The following is a 14210-nucleotide window of genomic DNA, read 5'->3' on the forward strand; positions in this document are numbered from 1 at the left end:
TCGATTTATAAAATTTTGCTAAATTACTCAAAAGCTAAGGCTAGCCTTAGAAAATTTTCCAATTCATAGAATATTTCTTTATTTTTTTACAAATTTTATTCTTTTTTATGTAAGGCATTATTTGAGTGAAAAGAAACGTATTTGCTTGGCTTGATTTACCCGTAGCACGATAGTCAGTTCAGCGGAAGGGGTTCGATCCGAATGAGATTTAATACCCGGTCCTGTCGTGTAAAGAACGAAGAACGTTGCCTTGTCTACCACTTTCCCCTCGCCGTCTACTTCTCTTGAATACCTCGTTGAAAAAATACCATATTTGGTGTACATGGCTGTCTATAATGAATTTTATTACAATACTTATACTCTTGAAGATCGATAGTAAAGATCTTTGATATTGGATAAGAACAAAAGGATAAAGAAAAAATGCTGTTTAAATGGGGTTTTCTTAGGCGAACATTACTTTAACTAAGAAAGACTTCAACGCCCGAAAAGAGATGAAAATATTCTTTATATTTTATAGGTGTCATCCGGCATTCTTACACTATTGATTACTTTCATGCTGTTTAATACCGACTGGGACACATATGCCAACATCATTTTGATGTACTGAATACACTAAGATCTTGCTAAGTAACTTAGTATCGCGCAACACTAGTGCCGCCACCAAAAAACGTGATGCTACACATTAAAAATGTTTCCAAAAATACGCATTAAAGAAACAGCAGAGACGAATTGCGCAATCGACTTGTTAAGCCGTACCTATAATGACCCATCCGTCGTCATCATCATCATCATCGTCACTAGCTTCACAGCTCACTTCGACACGCATTTTTTCTTTATCAACCCTTAACAAGTTGCACGAAGGATGAAAGCCAAACCAAGTAATTGAAATTGTTTCTAACGTACTTATTGTAGTACCTTCAATGAAGGTAAATCTAGCATTTCCGTCCACTCGGATACACCGATGTGTGTGTGTGTGTGTGGATGCACCCGTGTAAATGACCGGCCCCAATCCACTCTCTCAGCGTGAGCTCTTACCGAACAGTAGCTGCTCAGCCTGCAACCTGCATTAGCGAGCATAATCCGGTGCACGCTTAAGCCACACACACACGTACGTACGTACGTAATGTTTTTACTTTTCGGTTGTAATTTTTCAAACCCCCAAAAGACGCCTCCCACCCCCCACCCCCTTCCACCCGGTTCAAAGCAAGGCAAAGGAATTTATGTACATTCGTTACAGTGAGTGATTTAATTTAGCTACGGTGTAGCGCGCTTCGGTGCATCTTCGCCAGTGAGTTGTTTCAGGGCCACCTTAACAGGGTAAACCGACGGACCACTTCTCTGGCGCCAATTTCGTGTTCGCAAACGAACGCAACGCAAGCAAGCAACCGGAAAGGGTTTTTTTGTTCGTCTTCTTTCCTTCCTTCTTTCTTTCCGCTTGCGGGTTCCTTTCCGCTAGTTCCGCGTCGGGCACGGCATGGAACCTCGTTTGGAGGTTTCACTTTCATTACATATTGAATTTCGGATGCTCGTTTTAGGACGCCCGCTAGTTGATTAATAATAGACACCCACTAATCGTTCGCGTAAGGGTGCTGTAATACGTGAGACGATAAGTACCTGCGGGTGAGTTGTAAGCGCACTATGTAAGACGATCAACGATCATCTGCATCTATTTGGTGTGGTGCTCATCTTCGAACAACAGCTGGAAAACATAGGAGGTACAGTGAGATGCCTACGTAAAGTTCACACCTTTTTTTTTTATTTTCCGCATTTTTGTGGTTAAAGTAAACATAAACATTATCCAGTATTTTTCATATTTTATTCCTTTAATATGTAATACGAAATTTTATGTCGATTTAGTTTATGTGAGTAGATGGAAATTTTTTTAATGTCACAATTCAAAAGAAATTAAACGATTAGTAGATTTTCATCGTTTTGTTTTTGTTCAAGTTTTTCTTAATAGCCGGATTTACATTTGTTTACAGATCCTGCTGGCGAATAAAATTAACAGATTCGTAAGACCATAAATAACTATTTTAAAGGACAGATCAGAACTGAACCGAAACGTTTGCAGGAGATCCTAAAGTCCTAACGAGGATATGTAAACTATTTAAAAAATATTTTACTTAACTCAAACTTATCCTTCCTTGGACGAAAATTAAGGAAACAATTTTTTTTTATTATGTTTTTGATGCAAATTTATTTGTTTTCCTCCATATAAATCAGTTTTGTTTTTTATTTTCTGTTAAGCGAAACGTGAAGACATGTAAAAGACCACAATGAGCCACACTGTTGATAGAAATTTAAATTATGAGGTGAGCATTTTATTATGCCTATCACTGTAACATCTCCGCTATGCTGTAAACCACGAGATTGCATACTTATCAATTCACAAACACCACTTACATGTACTACCGATCGCCGTTCGAAGAATAATTATGTTCAGTGGCCATATGCATATATCACCCTCCGACGACGATGACGCGAGGTGCGGAGTGTGTCTGATTAGAGCCCCCCCGGCTCCCGATGGCCGACGTCGGTTTGGCGCGTCGTTTGCTACGATCTCACCCACACTTGGCGGTGCGCATCGTTTGCTATCGGTTGCATCTGTTTTGTTTCCTGTTCGCGTTGTGCCCACACATTTGCGCGGTCCGTTTAATCCATGCGAGCCGTTGCGTATCGATGTTGTGCACGCGTGCTGCTGTTGTATCGTAATCATATTGAATCGCTTGTAAAAAAGGCAACGCCAAAAGCTAAAATGACAAATTTATTTGCCAGCATTCTGGATCGTTAAAACAGAGCTTACAAAAAACGATCGAAGTAGGCGAATCGTCGCTATAGTGAGCTTACTACCAGTTGGTACCAAAGCGTTGTTAGGCGGTGCATCCTTTGATCATGATCTCTAACGTGATCGCGTCAATACTCATGAAAGCTTTTAATTGCAGTGTAGGTAGGTGCATTGCAACACATTTATTGGTAAACGTAGATGGAGACCTAAAGACCTGCGCTCAATTGTTGTGTGCTGTTAGTTTCATTTTCAACTGTTTGGTTCGATTTTTCCATTTCAAATCGTTGAAGAAAGTGAACCAAAGTTTAAGTATTACATAACTTCGCTCCCAAATTTTTATCATCAACAAATTATCTACATTTTGTCTGCAATTCGGAGTTCAAGACTATCCTACTTAAATTAATATTATTTGCAATCGGCAACCAAAAGAAGAAATTAAAAACTACTCCCCCGATCGCTTATTGTTGCAATGAAGGAGCGTAACGAAACAAATAGCACAATGTCGCAAAACGGCCCAAAAATTGCGGCAAATAATATATTGACCAGTTGTAAAATGATTGTTTTATACCGCAGCGTCAATCCAATCCAATTGGAAGCGATAGCAAAAATAAAAAAAAACAGGCTGAAATTAAATAGTGAGCGATAAAATTAATTATAAATCTCTTTACCAGTTGCTCTTACGTCAGTGCACAACCCACATTTCGTGCATTGAGATTAGAGGTAAGAAACAAGCTTACAAGCCATCACCGGTACCGCGCCTACATACATCACTGTGGTGCAGTGTGGAGCAAACAGGTGGACATTTTAAATGTTTGGTATTTTCAAAATCTTGTCTGATGTTTTATTTTATCTTCCTCGACCTTGTCAGTCCGGGGTTCGATCATATATTCCAGTCATTTTTTTAATTCTTATCAATGAAGTTCGGTAGAATGCTTGATAAAAGTTGGATAGTAGTTGTTACTTCAATATTAATCGTTTAACATGGCACAAAGGATAAAAGAACTTTGGTTGAATTTATTTATTTAACCTATCTAAACTGTACCACTTACCTTGTTTTCCTACTCCATCATCTCCTTTTTTTTTATTATTCTCACTATTTTTAGAATCATTCCCTTTCTTTTACTTCTACTATCTAGTGACTGTACCTACTACTTATCTTTTTTCTACAATTTGTTAGATGAGAAATGATGTTATCTTGTATACTATTTTATTTGAAGTAGACAACATTCGTTTCAACATCGAAAAAAAGTTATGTAGCTTAACAAGATATTCCGCAAAAAAAACATACGATCTTTCGTTGAAAGATTCGATTAATCAATTCCCAAAACTAAGCTGGCGAATAGTTTGGGCCAACATCAGCTCTCGGCGGCTTTCATCGGCACAGAGATCCGTTTTGTACCTGTTGGTCCACAACAAGATAGCCCATGGAGAGCTCATGGCGAGGATGAACCGAGGTTCATCAGCTTGCACAGAGTGTTCCCAGGTGGATACACTGGAACACAAATTCACGTTGTGTTCCAGAGTGTCATCGGCCTGGAATACTCTGCTGCAAGCAATCCAACACGTCGATCCCGCCCTTACTCCTACATTCCTGTCCCTCCGCTTCCCTGTACTAACGAATATTAGTAAAAGTAAGCGGATCCAAATCCTAAGTTTGTTTGCAAACTACATCATCCACATTATTGGAAACAATAATGCTGTGATAGATGAGGAAGTCCTTAAATGTTCATCGTAACCTGTGTTTTTGTTTTTTTCCTCTTCTTTTTTGTTCCACCTTTATCTATTGTAAGCTAGTACATAAGTTAATTTCTCTTTCTTTTCTTTTTTAATAAACATTTTTACAAAAAAAAAAAAATTAAGCTAGCCAAAATATAGGTACCAATAATTTAACACTGTGAAAAATTGCTATACATTTTGCTTAAGCCACACCGAAAGTCCACTCCATATCTTACCGTGCACATGTGTACTAGATCCATCGAAACGGAAAATCTGCAAACTCTTTCAACCAACCAAGCAATCGCATGTCTTTTCGTTCGAGTGTGCGAGTTTTTCCGCTCCCGCACACTTTCCTGCCTTTGCCCATCCATCAATCCCCACTGGGTAACGATTCTCCGGTAGTGGGAGAAGGCTTCGAACACAAATGCCTACTTCTGCGACTCCTGCATGGTTTCGTTACAAATCCACCACGCACTCGGTATAGTGACGCGCGCTTGGCTACATCTCGGATAACGAACATCCCGCCGGAAGGTTGCTGGTAGTCACCGGTCAGAGCAGGTAGTGATGCACTTGTGTTACAAAAGTTGAGGGAAGGGACAGTAGACCGAAGCATATTTGATAACGGTGGCATGAAAGTGAAAACTGCACTTGTGATTAGGGATTTTACTACTTGTAGTTGTTTTATTGTGGTAGTTGCAAGACAGGACCGCTTTTTCTGGTTCAAATCGAGGTGCTGGGTGGTGTGTGGTGGAGCGGCTAACTATAAAACACACATTTATGCTAGTCAGTGAAACATAACCGGAGCAGACGAACCGCATTGTAACCGGTTTCACTGTGGTTTGAGTGCAAATAGTTACAGGCGTACATGATCATTCATCGTGCATACAATAAAGTGCATACAATAAAACGCGTGTAAGAAAATAAAACGACACAAAACCAATGGAAAATTAGTGCTTCAGTGTGAACATGTGCTAGCAAGTGAAAAAAGTTTGAATAATTTCCGCACTATACATATTTAAAGCTAAAGAAATAATAGGAAATATTTTTTACAAGAACCGATTTTAATCAAAGCATCCATTATTTCTTCAGAGTGTTTTCATCCTTTACTTTAACTGTTTTATTCGAATTGTGCTAAATGTTTCACTTTTGTTGTTACGTTTTATGCTAATTCATGTACCAAATACCAATTGGCTACATCTATTAATTCTTCCAAAAAAGTTGTCAAAGAGAACATAACTATAACAAGTTTTTTTTAATACAAAGAAAAGAAATGAAGAGATGGATAAAAATGGAGTAATATAATATTACGAAGAATAAGCATATTGACGGATTCGAGACTGTCTAATTTTCTTGTGCATTTTTACATGTGATTTTCGAAGTTCACAACGTGTTGACATTTATGTATATGCATAAGTAAAATATTATCAATTATTTATTGTTCGCTAATCTATCTCGTGTATTTGTTTTCTTTTTCTCGAAAAAAAACTAATATGTTACGAAATATGGTAAAACCATAAAAACCCCAAACGCATTAAAGAAAAATTGTGAAAATGTTTTTTTTTTTGTAAAAATTGTGTAAAAATTACACAAACAGTTAGGTGCATAGAAAGAAATAATACTACAAACAACTAATTAGATTTGGGTCCTATCCGGTTATCGATCTAGGAAATCGTACAAGAAATAAATCCATTTCACCACCATCCATCGCGCATGGTTCGGTAAATCGGATTTACGTTCGAGTACTGGCCAGCGTTAAATTACAACCGACGAGAGGGAAAGTAAGAGACGTGTGCACGGACACACAATCACACACGCCTACGCCATAAGAAGTGTGAATAAAAAAAGGATTGCTTGGACAGTAGCAGTGTAGCGAGCGAACGGAACGGTCAGAACCACGGAATACGTGTGAAAAACAGTAACAGCACCGGACAGCAATGATGGACAGTATCCAGACGGGAGTTGTCAAATGTGGCGGCTATCGGTATGACGATGGGACACGCTACATTGGCGATTGGAACCAGCGGGGCCAGAAGCACGGCATGGGCTCGATGATGTTCTCCGATGGCACCCGGTACGATGGCGCATTCAGCAACGGTGTGTGTTCCGGGCTCGGTGTAATGGTAAGCAAGCAACAACAACACCTCGATCACAAACTTGTTAGTCAGACGATCGCTTTGTTTTCCTCGTTTCAGTGCTTTCCCGATGGTGCAAAGTAAGCGAGACACGGGTCACGACCACCACACTGGTCTGGTTGTTAATGTCCTTTTTACTCACTACACCACACAGGTACGAGGGTGAATTCATGCAGGGCTGGTTCCACGGGCACGGTGTGTTCTGGCGGGCGGACGGTATGAAGTACGAGGGTGAGTTCCGTGGCGGACGCATCTGGGGTCTGGGACTGATTACGTTCAGCGACCAGAGCCACGGATTCCCGCGCAACGAAGGCTTCTTTCAGGATTGCCGCTTGGTGCGAAAGAAGCGCTGTCCGGATGTGATTAATCGTGCCCAGAAGGTAGCCCTTATGGCACGTGCACAGTGCGATCAGGGTAGTTAAGTGCGAACGGAATGTCCACAACACTACGATTAGGATTCGCACGCGATCGGTTTAGTATGTTGGATATGTTCCTTTTAATGCTACTGTTGGTTCGTTGTATGTTTGTTCTGTTTTTTTGAACATGTTTTTTTTTTGTTGTTGCAGTATGCTAGTAGTTTTGTCGTAAGATTTAAGGACTTATAAATAAGCATCGACCAAGAATTAGAGATAATGTTAATACCGTGACTGTTTTCATCCAATAAATATAACTACCTCCTTAGAATGCTTTTCTACTGTTTTTCGATTCCCGTTCTAACTGATCATTTTTATCCGAACACATTCTAATGAGAATGCTTCTTTCAAGAATGCTGTACATTACCATTAGAAGAAAGTTTTAAATTTAAATTAAAAATCCACCCAAGCATTAAGCAGTTTGAATATAAAACGTCCTTTATTCGATATTAAACGCCACGACTATATATATATACGAACGAAAAGTTAAATGAATTGAAAGAAAAAAAAGGGAAAATTTCATCAAATGAAATTTGATTTCATTCTAACATTGACATCCTCAACTACGGTAAAACACTGTAAAACGAAAATGCAACGCCGGTAGAATGTATCCTTTCATATGCATTCTATGGAACGACCACGTGTCTTGTGCGGGAATCTCCTCGAGGTAGCCAGTTTTAGTGTGTATGTGTGTTTGTTTGTATATTTGAACAGGAGGGTGGTGTAACTTACTTATCGGGTTTCGTTTCCTCCGCACTGCCTACCACAAACCATTGGAGCCGCGTTGCTACGGCCGCATTGCGTACCAAGCGCTTCCGGTCGTCCAACGGTTTCTGTAGCGCGAGAAGCGTACTTTGCTTGAAGGGAAGAAGCAAAAACGTGGGATATTTGCACACGTACAGCATACATTCGAGTGCATCGATGCGTATTTTCTGCAGAAAAAAAAAAACAAATAAAACAAAACATAAGCATACATTAATAGCGTAATAATTGAATTTGATGATTTAAATTCATTTGCAGCGATATCGTACCATGGATGTTTCGCGTACCGTCAGCTTAAGTAACAGCGGTATCAACGTTTGCAGATGATCCTGTATAAATGGATCGTGATCGCGCGTAAAACGCAACACGATCGTTAACGCTTCCAGTATCGCTTTGTCGTCGTCCTGTGCGAGACATTTTAGCAGCACCGGCCCCACCTTGGATAGGTTCATTTTCAGTACCGTGTGTGGTGTCGCAGCAAGCACAAAGGCCAACGCTTTCAGATGGGTGCCCCCATATTGTTCCAGCTTTTCCTCCAGCTTCTTCATTACCCACACGAACAGCTTTTGCTTAAACAGATTGCGTAACAGGGGCAGATGAAGCTGTGGGAATTCAATCGACAGTATCTCAAACGCTAGTGCAGCGATATGTCCCAGGGTGGGATGGTCTAGTAGATCCGCAACATCGTCTACAATTTCACCTGCTTCGGCATGGCCGCGTGCAATCAAACCCTTGCCAATCCATCCCAGTATGATCACTGCCTGATGGTTGTGTTTCTTCAGTTCGGCCCGTACGGTTTTCAGGAGCCGCTTCAGCACACCACGATGATGCTCATCGTCCGGCATTCGGTTGAACAAGCTGCACAACAGCCGGTTGCAAACGTTTCGCACCTTTTCGTCGTCCGATTCGAGTGCGAGGTTGCTCAGATCGGTGACGAGATTTTCGAAATGATCTACCAAGGGTACGCTTTGGTCGAGGTAACCGAGCAATCCGGAAGCTAAGTACAGATCCGGACGCCGTTGAAGTTGCAGCGATGGCAACCGTTGCACTATCAAATCGTGCTGATCTTCTACCGAAAGCTGTTTCACTACGGCACCGATCAGGCGAGCCATCGCGTGTAGATACTCCGAGCTTAGGCGATCGTTCGTATACTCGAAGAATCGATCGATCAGCTTGTACTGTACGTAGAGCTCGGCTTTCGCTAGCTGGTTCGAATGACCACTCTCTACCACATCCGTCAGCGTGTCCATGGCAACGATGGACAAATTGTCATTTTCAGCATCGAATATTTTTGAAAGGAAAAATTTCACCATCTTATCCATGTAACCATGGTAAAGAATGAATTTTCCCAACGTTGTAAACACCAGCTGAACTAGTGCTGCATCAACTGTGGCATAATCGTGCGTAATGAGCTTCTCTAGGACGACTGTTTTCACTTCCTGCTGGTAGCGGATGGCGAACGAGAATAAGCATTCCTGAACGGCAGTGATCGTATTCGTCGATTTGTCACCAGCGTTAAGCAAAATCCTTACGATCGTGCTGTACACCACGTATCGATTTTCGCTCGTTACCATTTCGGGGACGGCAGCGAGAGCTCTCAGGGCCGATCGTTTCGGTTCGCTAGTGTCGGCTTCTTGTAGCAGTATTTCGACTAACTTTTTATGCATCTGTCCCACAATGGCCGGGTCAAGTTTGTGAATGCAATACCAATGGGCACAAACGACGCACAGGCGCTGTATCGCATCGACCAGTACGTTCGCCACGCGTACCTCAACATGTTCGTCGGGGTTTAGCTGGGCGAGTAACATCGGTACAAGCTTTTCTATGATGTACACGGCACAGTACTCACTCGCCTGGGCACAGCTCAACTCCACACGCAGGCTCGTTTCGAACTGTTTCGAGCTTGCATCGGTCAGCCCTCCCATTACGCTGAGCAATATTTTGTCGAGTAGAGCTTTTGCGGCAGATTCGCTTTTCGTTGCATTTTTTACCAGTGCCTGTACCGTGGCATAAGCCGCATCGACCAGATCCTTTTCGGCGGTGGATGTCGTTCCAGTAGACAAGAGTTCTTTCTTCAATGCAATCCACAGTTCGTCGTGATGTTCCTCGACTTTTGCAACATCTAACAACTCCAAACAGCGTACGAGAAGTGAAAGCGAATCTTGCTTCGCCACGATAAGACTACTATCCAGCTTCTCCAGCAAAAGTGGCACTGCAAATTCAGCCATTTCGGGCGTAGCGCACAGACAGTTTGCAAGTTGTTCGGACAGCGTTTCCCTCGTTATTGCGACAGGATCATTCGGATTGGGATGGAAATCAATCGGGAAGTAACAGGCAAACGTTTCAAACATTTCCTCCGCTAGATGAAACATCGGGAACGTCCGGATAAATGATGGCATATGCTCAAACAAATACAATAAATTGCGCGGATCACGTTCACCTTCAATTGCGCCGATTACACCATACACGAAATCTACGCCCCACTCCTTCAGTTCGGTAGTTTTCTGCACCGCAAGCGTAAGAATCGTGTGAAAGTAAAGCGTACGTTCTGGCTTTTTCTGGCTTTGGCAAGGAACACGCTCGAAAAGCGCTCTCAGCAATCGGACAGCCGCGCCTTCGGGGAAGTTAGTCATGTTGATCAATGCGTCAATGCCTGCCAGAACCATTGGCGTCACGGTGTTGTGATCTAGCGACCGATCAATATAAAATGTACACAGTAGCTCTATCTGACTCGCATTGAGACAGTCCGCTGGAAGATCCGTAAGCACATTCGACAGGAGCGTTGTACCCTTGGCACGTATCGTAGCATCGGTGTGAGTTAGTGCTGGTCCTAACTCTTCCACAAATTCCGCTATGTTTAGCTTCCCAGCAATTATATCTAACGAAGGAAAGAAACACAATGGCATTATGAACATTGGACCATTCGGACAAAAATAAAACCATCCACATATAATGCAACTTACCAGTTGTAACCTGGCGACACTTTTCTTCCACTTTATGGTCATTCTTTATCATGTCGACAATCGTCGTATGGGACCAGGGGAATTTCATTTTTGCCGTCTGTAATGTAGCACAATTTTCGAAAACAGTTTAATGAACACGATGATGGTGTTTTAACTTTCCGACGATAACAACAAACAGACGATCGACAAATGTCATGAAAGAAAACAAAGAATCTTGAAAATCCCACAACGAAGTAACCCATGCAGCAGTAGTCGCGTGGATGTCGTGGTTTTTTTTTTCAAATCTACTGCGGAAAACGTTATGATAGAATATTTTTTCTTGATAAGCACATGATCTTTCACAAACATTTACTAGTGAACAATTATTTTTAAATCTACGACCGAAAAATAAAAAAAAAAATTAGAAGTAGCATCAGATTTGTTTCACGTTTATTCCCCTACCAATAAAGGTTTAATATTGATTGAGATATTTGTTTTACTTTATATGATACGCACATCGGAGAGTACCAGCTCAAGAGCTACAACATTATACACACATACAAGAAACGAGCATTCCCGAACATTTGCTGCACCAGATCGCCAGATCAGCCTTTCTTTCTTTTTGTTTGTTTGTTCAGTCTAACGGTCCGGCTCATCTGCTTGCCGATTAATAATAACTTCGCTCATTCCATCAGCCGACTGACGGCCGATACGCAACAACAGAGCGACCCGTACACGACGGTACGTTTGTAAAATGATAATATCATTGTATAGGCACATGCCGAACAAAAGCCCAGCGAACCCAATCAGCTGCAGGTAATGAAACTTTTGCCAAATCAACAGTAGCGAAACCATCCACACGACAAGCGTTCGAACGGAATCGAGCACCATCCGCGTGGTCGCAGATATTTCCTTCGTCACACTAATGCCAGCAAAGTTGAAAAATGCAATCGACACGATCATACCGCAAATGGCGATGATGAGCTGATAATTGTTAGCGAGCTGAGCGAGAGCATCGGGCAAATCTTCAAGCACTCCGTGCGCATTGCTGTTGAACGGATACATCACGTGAATAAAATACATGGGCAGCAGGAGAGTTCCGAGCACGGAAAAACCGAAGAACCCTGCAATTAAACCGAACGGTTAGTTTCATCGATGCGGTTAGAACGGATTAACAACTTACCTTCCCATCCCACTGCTTGCAGAGCTGGAATGTTCAGTGCGGTCACATAGTACTCCTCGTACACCATTTGCACCGCCGTAATAATTTGGGCCAGTATAATAAGCAGATCGCCAGTGATGACATTGTTCCTAGTGTACTGTGAACCCGTATTATCGTTCGATAGCACATCGGACATGCCAACCACGACCAGCCCGAGCATGATAAAGGCGATCCCGAACCATTCGCGCTTCACCAGTGTGCGGTTCAAGAATGCGACACTCAGTATAGCAACAAAAATTATGACCGATCCTGTGGGGAGTAAAAAGAACGAATTAGCGGAAGAGAAAGAGAATCTTTCAGCATTACATATGGTAACTATGGTTTCGCAACAAGTAACCGAAGGTTTTTATTGAACTTAAATGGCTTCAACTATATTGTGTACCAAGGAGAGACAACTGTTGTTAGATGAATAAGCAACATTGGGTGTCATTTTGGTAACTATTTTTTTGTTACACGTTTTTTAAAAATTCTATTTTGTTTCCTAAAAAAAATAGCTGTGCTGTAAAACTGATTTACTTTATGTAATTGTTGAAGTATGACTCACTGTTATCGCCATCGTAATAGGCGTATGCATACATAATTAAACAAAGAGATACTGAGGTGACACATTGCACGTGAATATGATCTGTTTGGCGAGTTGTTTGTGTTTTGTGAAATATTTTGAAGAGCTTACTTACCTCTCAGCAGCTGGAAACTAGAGGGGTAGGTCAGATTGAGTCCGACGTACATAATGGAGGTCGCCAGCATATCGCACATAGCCGGCACAAATAAGATGAAGGGACTGAACTCACGATTGCCCTGTACGAGATCATGCCGGTCTTCAGCACCATTCTGTGGGTAATGCGGGAAAGCAACGAAACAAAAAAGAGAATAAGGAACTGCAACGAGAATGTGGAGGAGCAAAAAAGAAACGCAGGAAAGGAGCATGGTAGTATAGCGCATTTATGCTGATAAGACCTCTATAGTGTATTTACAGCACAGTGAACCATCCATGATGGAAGATTGAACGCTTTAGAATCAGCACATAGTGGTACATGTCTTGGTACAACACACAATTTTGTGAGACATTTGTACTTTTATAAGACGATTCGATAACTTCCAGTACTCATGCAGCTTCTCGCGATTGGTGAAAATTTTGCAAGTCAACTTACGTTCTTGCGGCGAAGATGATAGTATACGGCTTTGAATGCAAGTAAACAAAGAAACTCTCCGAGAAACATTGCACAGGCCTGAACGAACGGATGCTCAAACCGTCGTACTTGACCATCCGAGCCTTCGGATTCGATATTATCAGCCCATCTGTAATATACGGTCAAGACACGGTTAAGTTTTTTCCTCCAGGACAAGCATCGAGTTATAACATTGAAGCTATATTTACTTACTTTGTGCTGAGCGTGTTAATAGAGCCCGTAACCACCATTGTAAGCGCGAATATGAATTGCTTTTGCGACCAAGCCATTTTGTTTTTTTTTATTCACACCAGCTCGATCACACCAACAGCAAATTAAAGAATAACGCAGGATAAACAAACAACTTCAATATAAATAAACGCGAAAAACGTCGACGACCAACGATAACTACGAACAGCAAGAAGAAGCAAGCTTCCAAATGGCTGCTCCTACACCATAGCTATCTCTACGGAGATGACAAAGGAATTTAACGCCCAGCTGCTGCCAGCGCAAAAAGTGTTCAATGGTGCTTGCACACTGCTTTCCCGCCTATTCCATAAACCTGACTGCCGGAAACTGTTTTCACACAAGCAAATCGATCTGTTTTCCACTTTTCTGTCCTTGTAAGCATTCACAAAACGAAAACACAGCAACTTGTCTACCCCGCGTCGGATTCACAGCTGATCACAACGCAAATGCGAACTTAATCCCGCATCCCCAACAAGCAAACTGCAAATGAACGTCGAATAAGCTTCATATGACAATTGATGGCATATGTCAAAGTGATTTTGAAATGCCTGTTGGCGTAATGAAAAAAAACCCCAAGAAACCGTAGCTAATTTTTCGGGTTTGTCAACTAATTAAAAAAGTAGGTAGATGTATAAATGCATAGCCATTCGTAGAGAAAGGAATAAAAACCAATAAACGACATTCATTCTTCTAGGTAATCTACCTAATATTTTTAACAACTGGAATACAGTCAATATCCGACTTACGCGGTATTCGAGTTACGCGGATTCGGAGATACGCGGATTTTCAAGTTTGACAGCATATTTGGTTTATTATACCA

The 14210-nt window shown here is 41.6% G+C and overlaps 3 protein-coding genes across 3 annotated transcripts; 1 reads left to right on the forward strand and 2 right to left on the reverse strand.

Annotated features, from left to right (window-relative positions):
• The first annotated feature begins 4877 nt into the window (after positions 1–4877).
• LOC125761741 (MORN repeat-containing protein 4 homolog) lies at positions 4878–7317 on the forward strand. Its single transcript, XM_049423192.1, has 4 exons — positions 4878–5059; positions 6167–6621; positions 6694–6713; positions 6788–7317. Exons 2-4 carry the CDS (start codon positions 6436–6438, stop codon positions 7053–7055), a joined length of 474 nt encoding a protein of 157 aa, XP_049279149.1. The 5' UTR covers positions 4878–5059; positions 6167–6435; the 3' UTR covers positions 7056–7317.
• A 127-nt stretch (positions 7318–7444) lies between these two features.
• On the reverse strand, positions 7445–11064 carry LOC125761694 (MMS19 nucleotide excision repair protein). The gene is made up of 3 exons (XM_049423128.1): positions 10772–11064; positions 8078–10686; positions 7445–7978 (listed from the first exon to the last, which is right to left on the reverse strand). The coding sequence occupies exons 1-3, from the start codon at positions 10857–10859 to the stop codon at positions 7775–7777; spliced, it is 2901 nt and encodes a 966-aa protein (XP_049279085.1). The 5' UTR covers positions 10860–11064; the 3' UTR covers positions 7445–7774.
• Positions 11065–11171: 107 nt separating this feature from the next.
• Positions 11172–13876, reverse strand: LOC125761723 (solute carrier family 35 member F6). The gene is made up of 5 exons (XM_049423170.1): positions 13355–13876; positions 13124–13271; positions 12650–12803; positions 11934–12221; positions 11172–11874 (listed from the first exon to the last, which is right to left on the reverse strand). The coding sequence occupies exons 1-5, from the start codon at positions 13429–13431 to the stop codon at positions 11390–11392; spliced, it is 1152 nt and encodes a 383-aa protein (XP_049279127.1). The 5' UTR covers positions 13432–13876; the 3' UTR covers positions 11172–11389.
• Between the last annotated feature and the right edge of the window lie 334 nt (positions 13877–14210).

Source organism: Anopheles funestus, chromosome 2RL (genome assembly GCF_943734845.2).
Source record: "Anopheles funestus chromosome 2RL, idAnoFuneDA-416_04, whole genome shotgun sequence".
NCBI classification, from domain to species: domain Eukaryota; kingdom Metazoa; phylum Arthropoda; class Insecta; order Diptera; family Culicidae; genus Anopheles; species Anopheles funestus.